The sequence below is a fragment of the Cyprinus carpio genome, chromosome B4 (genome assembly GCF_018340385.1).
Source record: "Cyprinus carpio isolate SPL01 chromosome B4, ASM1834038v1, whole genome shotgun sequence".
In the NCBI taxonomy this organism is placed as follows: Eukaryota; Metazoa; Chordata; class Actinopteri; order Cypriniformes; family Cyprinidae; genus Cyprinus; species Cyprinus carpio.
The window spans coordinates 14225773-14238956 of record NC_056600.1 but is presented as its reverse complement, the minus strand read 5'-3'; the positions used below and the strand labels follow the sequence as shown (position 1 = coordinate 14238956).

Sequence of the window (13184 nt, the reverse complement as noted above, 5' to 3'; positions counted from 1 at the left end):
ACACAGAGACACATTGCAATGCATTACTACTTTTTCTCAGGTGATTTATTTCCAAATATCAAACGATCCTCTTCTTTAAGACTTTTAGTAAACAGTTTGTAACCAGAAACACAGATTTAATGTGTTTCTCTATCAAAAAGGGCCTCGATACTGATGAACCGGGCAGGTCTCCACATCCTGTTTTGTGCTGACAGGCATTTGTCATCTTGTATTTGCCTCAAAAATGAGGCTGTAAAAATCCAAATGCCACTTGCTTTTAAAATGTTGCATTTGGTGTTATTTTTCTAGTTCAGATGTTGAAATCTTTGTTTGCTCCACTTTCAGTCTTCCCAGGATATCTCCTGACCCGCTATCAGCAAATGAATAGGAAGACGATGAATGTCTTTCCCAGTGATTCTTAACAAAGGGAGTGTTTCCTGAGTTTGAAAGTCCATAAATAGCCTAGACATGAAGGAGAAATACTTGTTTAGTTGGTTGTTGATTTGAGTTATTTGATAAAATTATATTAATTGAAGCTATAAAATAAAAAGATGTAGGATGCTCACCAAGTGCTGGATGTCATAGGTCTCAATCAGGTCCTCATCTTCAGTAAAAGGAAGTGGCTTTTTGTCATCTTGCAACTGTGAAATCTAAACAAAGAGAATATTATATATATATATATATATATATATATATATTTATAATATATTTTTATATATATATATATATATATGTGTGTGTGTGTGTGTGTGTGTGTGTGTGTGTGTGTGTGTGTGTGTGTGTGTGTGTGTGTGTATGTATATAATATTAATCAGTGTGCTTAGAATGGCATATTACAGTACCAGGAAATTTCTATATGCACAGAATGCTACAGGTGCCAAAATGTTCAATACTGTTCAGTTCTAAAAGGCTGATTTGTTGGTCAAGAAACATTTATTATTATCAATGTTAAAAGCATCGCTGCTTGATGTTTTTGTGAAAACCTTTTTTAAATTTTTCGATGAATAGACCTTTTTAATAGACCATGGACCTTTTTACATTTTTTTGATAAAAAGAAAGCTCAAAAGAACAGCATTTATTGAGAATGTAAATCTTTACAAATATATTTACTGTCATTTTTAATCATTTCAGTGCATCCTTTTTGAATAAAAGTATTAATTTCTTGCAAAACAAAAAAAAAATCTTACTGACCCCAAACTTTTGAATATTTTATTACTAGCTGCTGAATGTTAGAAGCTGGCATAATTTACGTGAATTCACCCTGTATACTGCACAGTATGCAGTATAATAGTATTCCATTCTGGACAAAATCCATGACATCCGTTGTGTTGCATCACAATACAACTGGCCACTTTAACTAGTAGCCATTGCTTTTCTCCATGGGTAATTTTTTCCTCATTGAGCAATATCAGCATGTGCCGAAACATTCCTTTTATATGATCTAGTTAATCTTGTACCTTTGACTATCAGGATTTATAGTCACCCAGATTATCAGGTTCAATAAGCCAACAAGAAATTTATCAGTCACCTCCAAATTAATGTTATCTTTGAGCAGCTTTATTATGAGACAATTGACCCTTGACTTGGAGTTTGATTGACAGGTGAACTGACCAATCATAAAGCCGAATTTGAAACAAGATACCTTCTGATGTCCATTCATGTTTATTTTGTGCTATAACTAGTAAAGAGGACGAGATGATCAGTTCACGTGCCACTTGAACTGAGGTGCTACAGTGATCTGTCACGACGGTATTTATTGTTTGAATTTCTTTGGTCCAAGATGTATTTTTCATTGCATGAGAACATGATGTGTGGTGTGAGAGCAGCATGGCTTGTCAGACGTAGTAACAGTAATGAAGGCGGGTGGGTCTTTGCAAAGGGTCAGTTGACTCATGGAACTATTTGCATGTAGAAGATCTACATGAGCACACAGGTAGTATACTCACCATGTCCTTTTTGCAAAAAGTGTTTTTTCTGAGATCACAAACTATTCTGCCACTATTCAGTCACCCTTCAAGTTTAAAATGTTCATTTTACCCTCTCAGCTAATGGATCCTCATCATTTCCAGTGGAGGTTTCCAGCTGAATGAATAGAATGGCGTCATGGACAGAAAGGAAGAGAATGTCTCTAGTAACCTCCTCATCAAAGAAGGACAGGGCCTCCATTCTCCTGACCATCTCACCTGTGACACAAGGAACCTTTAGGTTATTCAACGTGTCCTAACCTGCCATTATCAGGCTGGAGTTTGTAGCAACAGCTTGTTGCAACATACTGTTATAGAGTCAGGCCTTACCATCACAGCCTGCGATGTAGACGCTGACCCCAATTCGTATGAATTCCTTCACCACCTGTGAAGATGGGAAATAATGAATTAGCTACTGCTTGGTTTTGCTTCACATCGTTCCAAACCTTTCTTATGTGAAACACACAAGAAGATATTTTGGAGACAATACAATGAAAGTCAGTGGGGTTCAAAACAGCACTGGACTCCATTGACCTTCATTAATTGGACAATCAAACACTGAGGCTTTTTTCAAAATATCATCTGGTGTTCTGTGGAAGACAGAAAGTCATACAGGTTTGGAGAGACATGAAGGTCACTATCATATTGTGGATATGCATTATTGCATTGGAACAATGGCTCAGTAAAGAGCAATAAAGATAAAGCAATAAACACACCAGTCTGAGGGACTTGGCTGCTACCACGTCCAGGAATGAGACAGCAGAAAAGTCCACCACAAGGCTGTGAATATGGACGGTGGGTACTGACACACTGACCGGCAGCTCAGACGTCCAGTCTACCTGAACCTTCACCTCTGAGTCTGGCTGAGACGCCCCTTCGTCCAGCTCAGGAACCTGCTCTTTTTCAAAGGCTTGGTTTTCTACTCCCAGTGAGGCCACTGGCACCAAACCATTCTGTGAAGGACAGCAGATATGGGAAAGTCCAGGATGTGGTGTCATAAAAGGTCGGTGATCAAAATAAGTTTTTTTCTTGAAAGCATTCCAAAAAATTTCAAATGTTTGTGATTTACAGATACTTACAGATAATCTGTTGTGCACAACGTACCTCTGTAGCTTGTAGTTTTCCTTTTTTAATGAGTTTGTGAATCTTCTTCAAAGCTTTATTTCTTTTCTTGAACACCCGCACTGCATCAAACCCCACCTGTAAGAATTAATAAGCACATCATGTTTTTTTTTTTAAATCATAGTTTATCTTTTCAGAATTTAGAATTACAGTAAAGTAAACTCACCTCTTCTCTCAGCTTCTCTTTGAAGTAATCAATATTTGCAAAGTAAATGGGTGAGTTGCACTTGAAGATCTTTATTCCAGGAATTTCATCAATCTGAACGTTTTGGGAAATACCGAGTTAGTTTAAAACATGTGTAATGTTTACTTTTATGTTTACATATGTTGTGGCAAGTTACTGATTACTGAAAACATGAAAATGCGCATCTTACATTTTTGTAGTCCTTCATGTTTTTGTAGATATCAGTATTTGGGACATTTCCAAGAGTGGCACAAGAAGGGCTGAATGAAATAAGAGTTTAATCTTCAAATACATCCTTTTTATTACCCAGTTTTGTGTACTTTACACTCAAGCACACTTTAAAATCTTTACAACTGTGCTACTTACAATTGTGTTCTGACCACCACTGTGCCCATCTCAAATACCAGACCAGCCAGCAGACCCACATCTAGACCCAGCACAATGGATGCCAGGCATGTAGCTATCCAGATGAGCTGCAGGAGTATAAGGATTCATATGCACTCATGTCAAATGAGTGGAATCGAATTTTTATACAAATAAAATTATTCACATGATCCATTTGCTTGAGGTAATCAGAACATTAATTAATGTTATAATAACCTCAAAAAAAGGATTGTTTTACAGAAACTCGTTATACTTGTACACAGTATTTCATATCTGATGTTATACATTATATAATAATGTATATATTATATTTTTTTGACTGTTTTTCTGCCAGTACTCATGTCACTTACACAGTCTATTCTGTTCTGTCTCCAGAGTACAGGCACTTCTGAGATCTGCATGAACATGCCCTTCAGGTTGGCTATAACAATGCCAGCCAGCACCGACTGTGGGACAGAGAGGGATGACATCATGAGTTGCATGAAGAATATTGCAAGTATTTGAATTTTTGATAGTGAAAGATGAATGACGAATGTTCTCTATAACATTAGGCTCCTCCACCACACCTTCTGCAAAGGCTGAAGAAATGGCCCAAGGGCCAAAATCACTATCATCACCATCAGAGCTGAGATGATACCAGCAACCTGCAATAGTGAGAGGAGGGAACAGTTAAACAGGGAGTATTGCATTTACACACAAACACACACACACACACTTGTAAAAGTGCTGGAGTTAGAGCATGTGTATTTTACCTGACTCTTCCCCCCTGTGCTTTCCTGTACTGCTGTCCGTGACAATGCAGTGCTGGCCACAAAGCTTGAGAAACATCCTCCAAAAATATTGCTAACGCCAAAAGCTATCAGCTCCTAGTGGGAATAGAAGTGTAGTAGATCAGATCAGGCAGTGTATTATCAATCTGTATCAATTAATCACCAGAAATGCAGTCTGGGTATAGGTGTGTTGTATATGATATCAGGCAGTGTATTATCAATCTGTATCAATTAATAAGTGCTAACAAACAAAAAAATAGATTTAAAGACTAACAAAACAAAACAAATGTAGCTGTGTTCTGTGGTGTTTTGTTGTGTGTTTAAAATCTTGTTCTGTTTTGGTATGTTGGTTATAAAAAATAGTTATTTTTTGTTTGTTGTAAAGCTCTATGCTGCTCTGCCTAATGAAATCTTTGTATTTACAGTGCGAATCTTTAAGTATTTGTTTTGTTTACAGTGCTCACAAAACAAATGTAGCTGTACCTAAAACTCTGTGATATGGGTTATATAATGTATATATTTAATGATACCAGCTCCTGTTGTAACCTCGCATTCATTTGGTTTTTGATGGTTAATATGACCTTAAAATGAATCATAAATCAGTATGCAAATAATCTTCAGGGATTTGTTTTGTTTATAGTGCTAACAAAATTAAGCAAAACAAATGAAACAAAGCAAAAAAATGAAAAGGCAATGTGAAACGATGTGAAATGAAACAAAACCATGAAACGAAACAAGAAATTAAACAAAACAAGAAACTAAAAAAAAAAAAAAAAAAAAAAAAAAAAAAAAAAACCCAAAGAAATTAAACATGTTGCTGTCCCCTAAGACTCTGTGATGTACTGGATGGTTTATATAATGTGTATATTTAATGATATTAGCTCCTGTAAATGCATTCATTTGGTTTTGGAAGGTGAAAGTGACCTTAAAACCAATCAGAAATCAGTACGCAAATACATTTTGGAATCTTCAAGGATTTGTTGTGTTTTAAGTGCTAACAAAATGAAACAAAACAAAACAAAGCAAGAAACAAAACAAAAAGTGAAACAAAATGAAAAATAAAATGTTAAATTAAACAAAACAAACAAAATGTGAAATGAAATGAGAAACAAAACAAAATGAAACAAATGTAGTTGTCCTCTAAAACTCTGTGTATATTTAATGATATTAGCTCCTGTAAATGCGTTCATTTGGTTTTGGAAGGTGAAAGTGACCTTAAAACCAATCAGAAATCAGTATGCAAATACATTTTATAATCTTAAAGGATTTGTTGTGTTTTAAGTGCTTACAAAATAAAGTAAAACAAAAAACTAAGTGAAACGCAAAACAAAACAAAAGGTGAAACAAAACACGAAACAAAATGTTGAAATGAGAAATCAAACAAAACGAAACCAAACAAAATGAAACAAATGTAGCTATGCCCTAAAGCTCTGCACTGTCTGGTTTAGAAAAAAATGGTCACTGTTATAAACTCAGATTCATTCTGTGCTGGCAGGTTATAAAAAAGTGACCTTAAAAGGCCAATCACAAATCAGTATGCAAATATATTTTTAACAAAACCCTAACCAGAATTTTTAAAGATTTGTTTTGTTAACAAAAAAAACAAAACAAAAACAAAACAAAACAAAACAAAAAAAAAAACACTGTAGCTGTGCCCTGAAGCTCTATGCTGCACTGCCTAGTTTAGAAAAGGTATCGGCTGCTTTTGCAAACTCAAATTTGGTATATTCTGGCAGGTCAACGTGACCTTAAAAGGCCAACTAGTTCTTTCTGGCTCTCCCTCATGTTACTGTAATTTTTTCATTAGTGGGAGAGTGCTGATCTGACTCTTATTATGCTTGAAAAATACTTCACACTAAAATAAGCACCCTTGCTTTTTTTCTTTCCTCAGTACTTGTTAATAGCACCCACATTTCTTGCAAGAAACAGACTAAAGCTGTAGTTCTCAGCTGGTTTTGCCACCTTAAAGGCACGAAATGCATTGTGTTCAGCACAAACCATTTTGCTATGCTAATTTAGCCATTGGACTAAAGCATAATTGCAGTGTCAGACACATTCATGCAGTATGTTTGTATACCTGGTTGCCGTCGACTGTGTAATCATGTTTTGCTGCATAGACTTTTGCCACTGAGACTGCTACTGCATAACCAACCACTGCTGTGGAAAAACTAGAGCCCAGAATCTTCCCAATAAGTGCTATATTTGGTATTTGTGGCGGTGCAAACCTGTGGAAACACAAGCAGACATATTATTTTACTACAGATTCACATACCAGTTTTGTACACTATGTACTGTGAGTGTTTTATGCTGTTGTCTCTGATGTACTATGCTGCTATTGTTTTTAACATAACACTATTTTATGTTATTAGTGCACAAGGATTTTAAACTGTCTTTCAGTGTCATTGTTGTAAAGATAACATTTCTGCAGAAAATCATTACAGGGACAATAATAATAGTATGTCAATATAAAGTGACTGAATGTGCACCCAGCCCTCATCAGGAAGCAGGAAATGCCACAGGAAGTGCTCTTACCCCCTGGGGAGGCTGTGGACAATGCTGGCGCCGTACTGGGAGTTTAGGTCCATCAGATGAGAGACTGCAGAAGCTATCACTGTCTATCGGTTCGAAAGATTGAAAGGTAACGACAGTCATTATTTTTAAAAAAAATCATGTCAGTATCAGAGCCCTAAAGGCTAAGTTTGTTTTTTAAGACTGTATGGTAGAATTGTGGGAAAACTGTACATACCACAATCACTTCTATGGGAATCGGCACTGGGATTTTATGTTGAAATTTTGTGTTGATCTCTTTCACAGCCATAACAATGAAGATTGTTAGTAATCCAGCAATCAGGTCCGCAATGTTCGTTTGGTTGATGTTCCTACTTACATCAATGAGGGTCTAAATGTGGAAAATATAAATATTATTAATAGTATTTAGAATTATATTTATAAAATATATAAAGTAAAAACACTAGTACATTTTAAATAAAAATATTATAAATTATATTATGTGTTTTAGTTTTTTCCCATTTTTTACTAGTGGTCTTAACCTATAAAGTTGGGTCCAGCATTTTGAGAACACTAGTACAATTATTAAAAGACACACACATTACAATATACAGTAAATTCTTGAGTTTGAGATATTATAGATGGTAAAGATATTAATGACTTAAGAGACTCACATAAGCAAAGGAGAAGAATCCATTATGGCTGTGTATAGGAACAGACACGATGGTTTTAATCTGAGATATGAAGACATGAAAAGCAGCAGCGGTGGTGAAGCCGCCTACCAGTGGGTCTGAGAGATACCTGACTAGAAAGCCCACCTGCATCAGCCCCATAGCCACCTGAGATTAAGTAAAACAAATTTGAGATGCAGCAATGCACTGCTGATTGACAAAAAAAAATCTTAATTTTTTCAACATGAAATACTACAATTACAAAATGTATAACTTGTTTGTTTTATCTTTATCACAGGTTTTAATTGTCAATGTTGTGACTTTACCTGGAATAATCCAACCAACACCGTCATGGTACAAGCAACCAGGATTCTCTGGGCCTCTCTTGCTTCTCCATCAACCTCCATTAACCTTCCATCTGTCACTGTCTCATTCACACCTGTGATGTTCACTGGACGCAGAAAGTGTTCATCAGGAGCTAAGGTCAAAACTACAGAGCCCACCATCAGGCAGGTGACAGGGAATGGACCTAAATGAGATATAGGGACGAATAAGAGAATGACAAGAAAGCGTTGCACATTTATTGAATATTTATTTAGACATTTTCTATATGCATAACATAATTGCATGGATTGCTATATTTGTATACAACACTGTTTTATTTATTTTTTTTATGTATGAATTAATTGATTGGATTGATTTATTTGTTTGTATAAATGTGTGTTGAATGGATTGAATTAATTTGAATGGTGGTTCAGCATTTCAAGGCAAGAAAGCAATTTTGTTTTCCTTGCTAAAGTTTATCCGTAAACAAAAAAAGCTACAACGCAAGCTCTGTTTTTTGTTTGAGCCCACCTATACTGTATTAGAAACAGGCTTGACCAGTTTGAATGTATTGAGAACCTTTTTGTAAAAAACTTTTGTGTGTCAGCACCAAGTGAGTATAGTAGCGGTTTTAACCTGGGAAGATTTGCATTCGGTCGACCTTCCTATATGAAGATGTATTATGTATTGGATAAAATTAGTGCTGATCATCGCTATCCAAGAATTCATACAAATGCTATTAGGAATTAGATAAGTAGGTTGGGATTATTGAATTTTTATGGGCTTTTCAGCTACTTGGGATAGTGTAGGTGATTATAAGAACATTTACAGCTGTTCTAACATGCAAATTGCAAGAAAAAGCTACATGAGGCTACCATTATGCATCGTTTTGAAATTGCAAACTAACATACTCATCCAATGCCTAGTCTTGTTAATACAAGAGAGCTACACTGTGTAATAGGCAACTGGTTAGATAGACGATCATTATTTGTTCAATGTTCAAGCCATCAGTTAGCTATAGAGAAACGGGTAGATGGAGTAATACACCAGTAATGCAGAGAGAATCTGTCATTATTGTAATTTAAAACAAATATTTCTGTGATTGAAGATGAGATGCACTTTTTGTATGTTTGTCCTTTGTATAGAGATTTACGCAATAAATATTTTAGTGAACTTGTCCTTGTGGGTGATGTCTGCAAAGATGTAGTATTTTGTGATTCTGAGAATGCATGGCGGTTTAGCACTGTATATATATCAAGGAACGAAAAAGAGACTATCTGCCATGTCATGACATTTGTGGAACTATGGGGCCGAGAGGCCAAAATATTGAAATAAATGAAACTTTGAAACTTGAAACATAATAAAAAAAAAATGGATTAAATGTTGAAAATAACCATATGCAAAATAATAACTGCATGCCATTTTTTTTGAATAATAAAATGTGTTTTTTGTTTTATACTGTGAAAATTTTTAACTTAAATTGTATGTGTTGTGTGTGTGCATTGGGTTGATTTTTTTTTTAGGGTTTTTTTTTTTTTATCACTAGAAAGTTATTTATGAATAAAGCCATAGACCTACCCACAGAGATGTGTCTGGATGTGCCCAGCACAAAGTATGTAAGAATAGGAAAAAACGCAGAGTAGAGTCCATAGACTGGCGCTACAGAGGCCAGCAATGCATAAGCCACACCTGTACAACAAATTCAAATAATGACGTTGAAATGGCATCATGCTGATACTAAACTGGGGTTTTGTTCACAGATTGCATCTTACCTTGTAAACAGCATACTAGTCCTGTAGTGACCCCAGAAACGACATCACCGGGTAACCATTGCTTGACTGGGTATTTAGGAAGCCAATCCAGGATTGGCAGAAGCCCCTTTATCTTCTGAACAGCCCATTTATCAGTGCATCTGTGCAGAATTCATTTTATATGAATGAATATGAAAACACTGGATGATATGACATCAAGTGCTTCTCATATACTCACCCGCAGGCTCTGCCCAGCCGTTCTCGTAAACTCTGGATCTCTTGGGCTTGTCTCTCATGAACCTGGTCAAAGACCCGGTTTGAGTAGATACGTCGTGACACGTGGTAATCATTTTCATGAAAACACTCGTCCATCATATTGCCTGATTTGTTTGTCTGTGAAAATCTGCTTGGGTTGGATCTCTTCTGTAAAAAAAAAAGAAAAAGAAAAGCAGATCGATTAGATTTCAGATTAATTTCGATTTGCTGCTGCCAATGAAAATGTTAGTACACATCATGTTATACATAAATCAGTCTGATTGTAAATTTTCTACCTGCTGTCAATGTTTCATATTCTTTCTCTCTTTTTCTAGGATGGCTAGTCCAGATAAGCGAACACTTAGAGGGTCTCGCCTCCCCTGTGTCAGAACAATCTGATCGAACAGACCAAAAGAGCCCTTCTCCCTTTCTCTGGCAGTACCTCCCTGTTCAATAGACCAGCTCTTCCAGGTCTGCACTAAGATCACTGAACCCATTGACATCAGAAACCCTTCCAACGTTTGGAGGGGATCCAATCTCCCTCTCTGAATAAGGAGGTTTGTGTCTACCACACATTTGAGAACCATAAGTACAAACACAATAGAAAACCTTATCCTGAAACCACTTATTCTTAATCAGTTTCACTATAATATCAGACGACACTGACATTAAATGAAATCCTGCATTTATTCAAGCATATATGAGTTTATACTTACATACTCATTGGTATGAGTTGATTATGAAGCCTTACCTGTTAGGTTTTGAGTTTGGCAGAGTGAAATTCCACAAGAATAGGGTGCATCCATGCCAGACGTCCACTTAAAGGCACATTTTGTCCATGTCTATGAAGACGGACTCTCTTAATGGGGCCAGCATCCCTCTCTTTTGTATTTATAAGCAGCGTTGGGATGTGGGAGGTGTATCAGGGTTAAGCACCAACAGGAAGCATGAGGGAATTACATCAGAGGCCCACAGCATGCATCCTGCCAAGGGTGACTGTCCCTCCCAATCTTGTTGGAAAGCATGTGTGTCTGTGTTTGTGATAGAAAGGGAGTGAGGAGGGCCTGTGATGTGTCAAAGGTGGGCTGTGTTGTATGTATGTACATGTTGATCAGTGCAGGTGTGACTGAACACTCAAGAAAGAATGATATGATATATGCACGACACAATCTGACCTTCTTAGTACAGATTGTCTAGATATGGCCAGATCTCTCCTCAGAACATGAGGCAGCACTTGAATACATAGTGTCTGACGATCCGTTGATAAGCCAGAACTGAGTCAGGTTCATCATTTGTCAGAAACATCAGGTTCTTTTTGGCATAGTGATTCTTTTTTAATTTCTTCTTAGTACAACTGTGACGTAATGATGTTTACTACAAAAAATATTTTGACTCGTACCTAATTTTTGAAAATACTGAAAGGTAACAGAGAGGCCTTTACAATGAAAGTGATTAGGGCCAAACTCTGGAAAATGTAAAACCGGAAATGTGAAGCTTATAATTTTATAACAGCACTTCTTTGATTCTTCTGTTAAAACTTGTGAGGATTTGGGCTAAAACATTTAAATCATAATCTCTATGATTTATTCATTTCATTTATTTTTTTATTTTTTTTACAGCATTGCATTTCATGGTGACGAAGTGGTACAATTTTAAATATATTAATTAAATTAAAGTATTTTAACATTTGTGGATTCACTTCATTTTCAGTGTCTCACTGTAACCAAGATTTATGCCTTTTTATAACTAAAAGGAGGAAGTGGAAAATAATTTTGTGGTAACCAACATTATGCCTTAAGTTCTGTAGAATGAGCTTAACTTATACTCCGTCTGGGGTTTGTGTGTTTCATTGTGCCTTAAGTTCTGTAGAATGATGTTTGTTTATTATATGTTTGGGTTTTGTTATATTATAATGTTCATTTATATAATAGATTAATATTATTATGAAAATATAATTCTATAATGTATAACAAGTGTGCATTATCATCACCTATACACAGATCTTAAAGCTGTTTTTTTCCTTGCCTTAAGATGTTCTCATAATCTTTATTGTATAATTTTTGAATGTGAATTTTGACATTTATACTGAACAACTTAGCAACTCGGAGTCCAACTAGGTCAGCTGTTAGTCTGGGGTTTGTGTATTTAATTATATTATATTATATTATATTATATTTATTTTGTCTTTTTTATTATATTATATATATTATATTATTATATTATATTATATTATATTATATTATATTATATTATATTATATTATATTATATTATATTATATTAATGTAAGAGCTGAGAGCTCTGCAAGAAATAATTAGTCAGGTAACTGCATGTGATTTGAATGTGACATTTGGCATTATAACATGATAGTTCAAGGACTGTTGTAAGTAACGTCACCTGATGTTATAACACTGGCATGATTTATTCTTCCACATTACTTGCGGTCTAAACTGAGGATTTAAGATCACCAGCAGTGACTGTTCCCTCCCACTGGTGCATTTAACTCAGTATTCAGGTTTTGTCTCAAAATATAACAAGCTGCCTATAGACAGCATTTTGGGCATCACAGAAAGGTTTCCAGTCTTCAAATCTGCGGTAAAGCGTGTATGATGAGCAAAATGTTAAATGTACGTGATTTGAATTTAACATTTATGCTGAACAACTTATCAGTTCATACTGAACCTGGAGTCCAACTCAGCTCATATTACATTATATGTCAGAGCATCAGAGCTCTGCAAGAAATATTTAGTCAAAGTCAGTTACCTGAAGTGATATGAAAGTGACATTTGGCATTATAACATTATAGTTCAAGGACTGTTGTATCTGATGTCACCTGATGTTATAACTTTATACTTGGAGGAAGTTTCTGAATTATAGTGTGGCATTTAATTTTTACACGTCCCTCACGTCCCTTAGTTTCCTCTTATATACTGGCCAAGATAGTCTTGAGGAAGAAAAAACTCAGAGGTGCACTAATAACTTACTTCATATATATTAGATGGACTTGGAAACTTTCCCTCTAGTAGTCTTTTAATTTACCTTCGCTGCTTTTATCATGTTAGATGACTATGAGTCAAGAACATTATCTGAATATGAGCCAATATTGCGGAGTAGTTTCTCTGACTTCTTAAAGTAGCTTTGTAAGACTGAACAAACATGCAGTACTAGCAGATTCACTCCCACCTGAGCTGCATGAGTGAACCTTGACCAGAGACAGAAGTGCTTCCACTCACGAATTTCACACCCACAGAACACTTCAAAGTTAACCTCACT

The 13184-nt window shown here is 35.7% G+C and overlaps 1 protein-coding gene across 1 annotated transcript; it reads right to left on the bottom strand.

Annotated features, from left to right (window-relative positions):
• Window positions 1–3: 3 nt before the first annotated feature.
• slc26a4 (solute carrier family 26 member 4) lies at window positions 4–11482 on the bottom strand. Its single transcript, XM_042722113.1, has 21 exons — window positions 10664–11482; window positions 9896–10080; window positions 9679–9818; window positions 9485–9595; window positions 7909–8111; window positions 7586–7750; window positions 7150–7302; window positions 6936–7018; window positions 6481–6628; window positions 4386–4499; window positions 4200–4277; window positions 3984–4079; window positions 3616–3722; window positions 3440–3509; window positions 3232–3324; window positions 3048–3143; window positions 2660–2896; window positions 2274–2328; window positions 2017–2162; window positions 546–629; window positions 4–441 (listed from the first exon to the last, which is right to left on the bottom strand). The coding sequence occupies exons 2-21, from the start codon at window positions 10030–10032 to the stop codon at window positions 277–279; spliced, it is 2481 nt and encodes an 826-aa protein (XP_042578047.1). The 5' UTR covers window positions 10033–10080; window positions 10664–11482; the 3' UTR covers window positions 4–276.
• Window positions 11483–13184: the final 1702 nt, after the last annotated feature.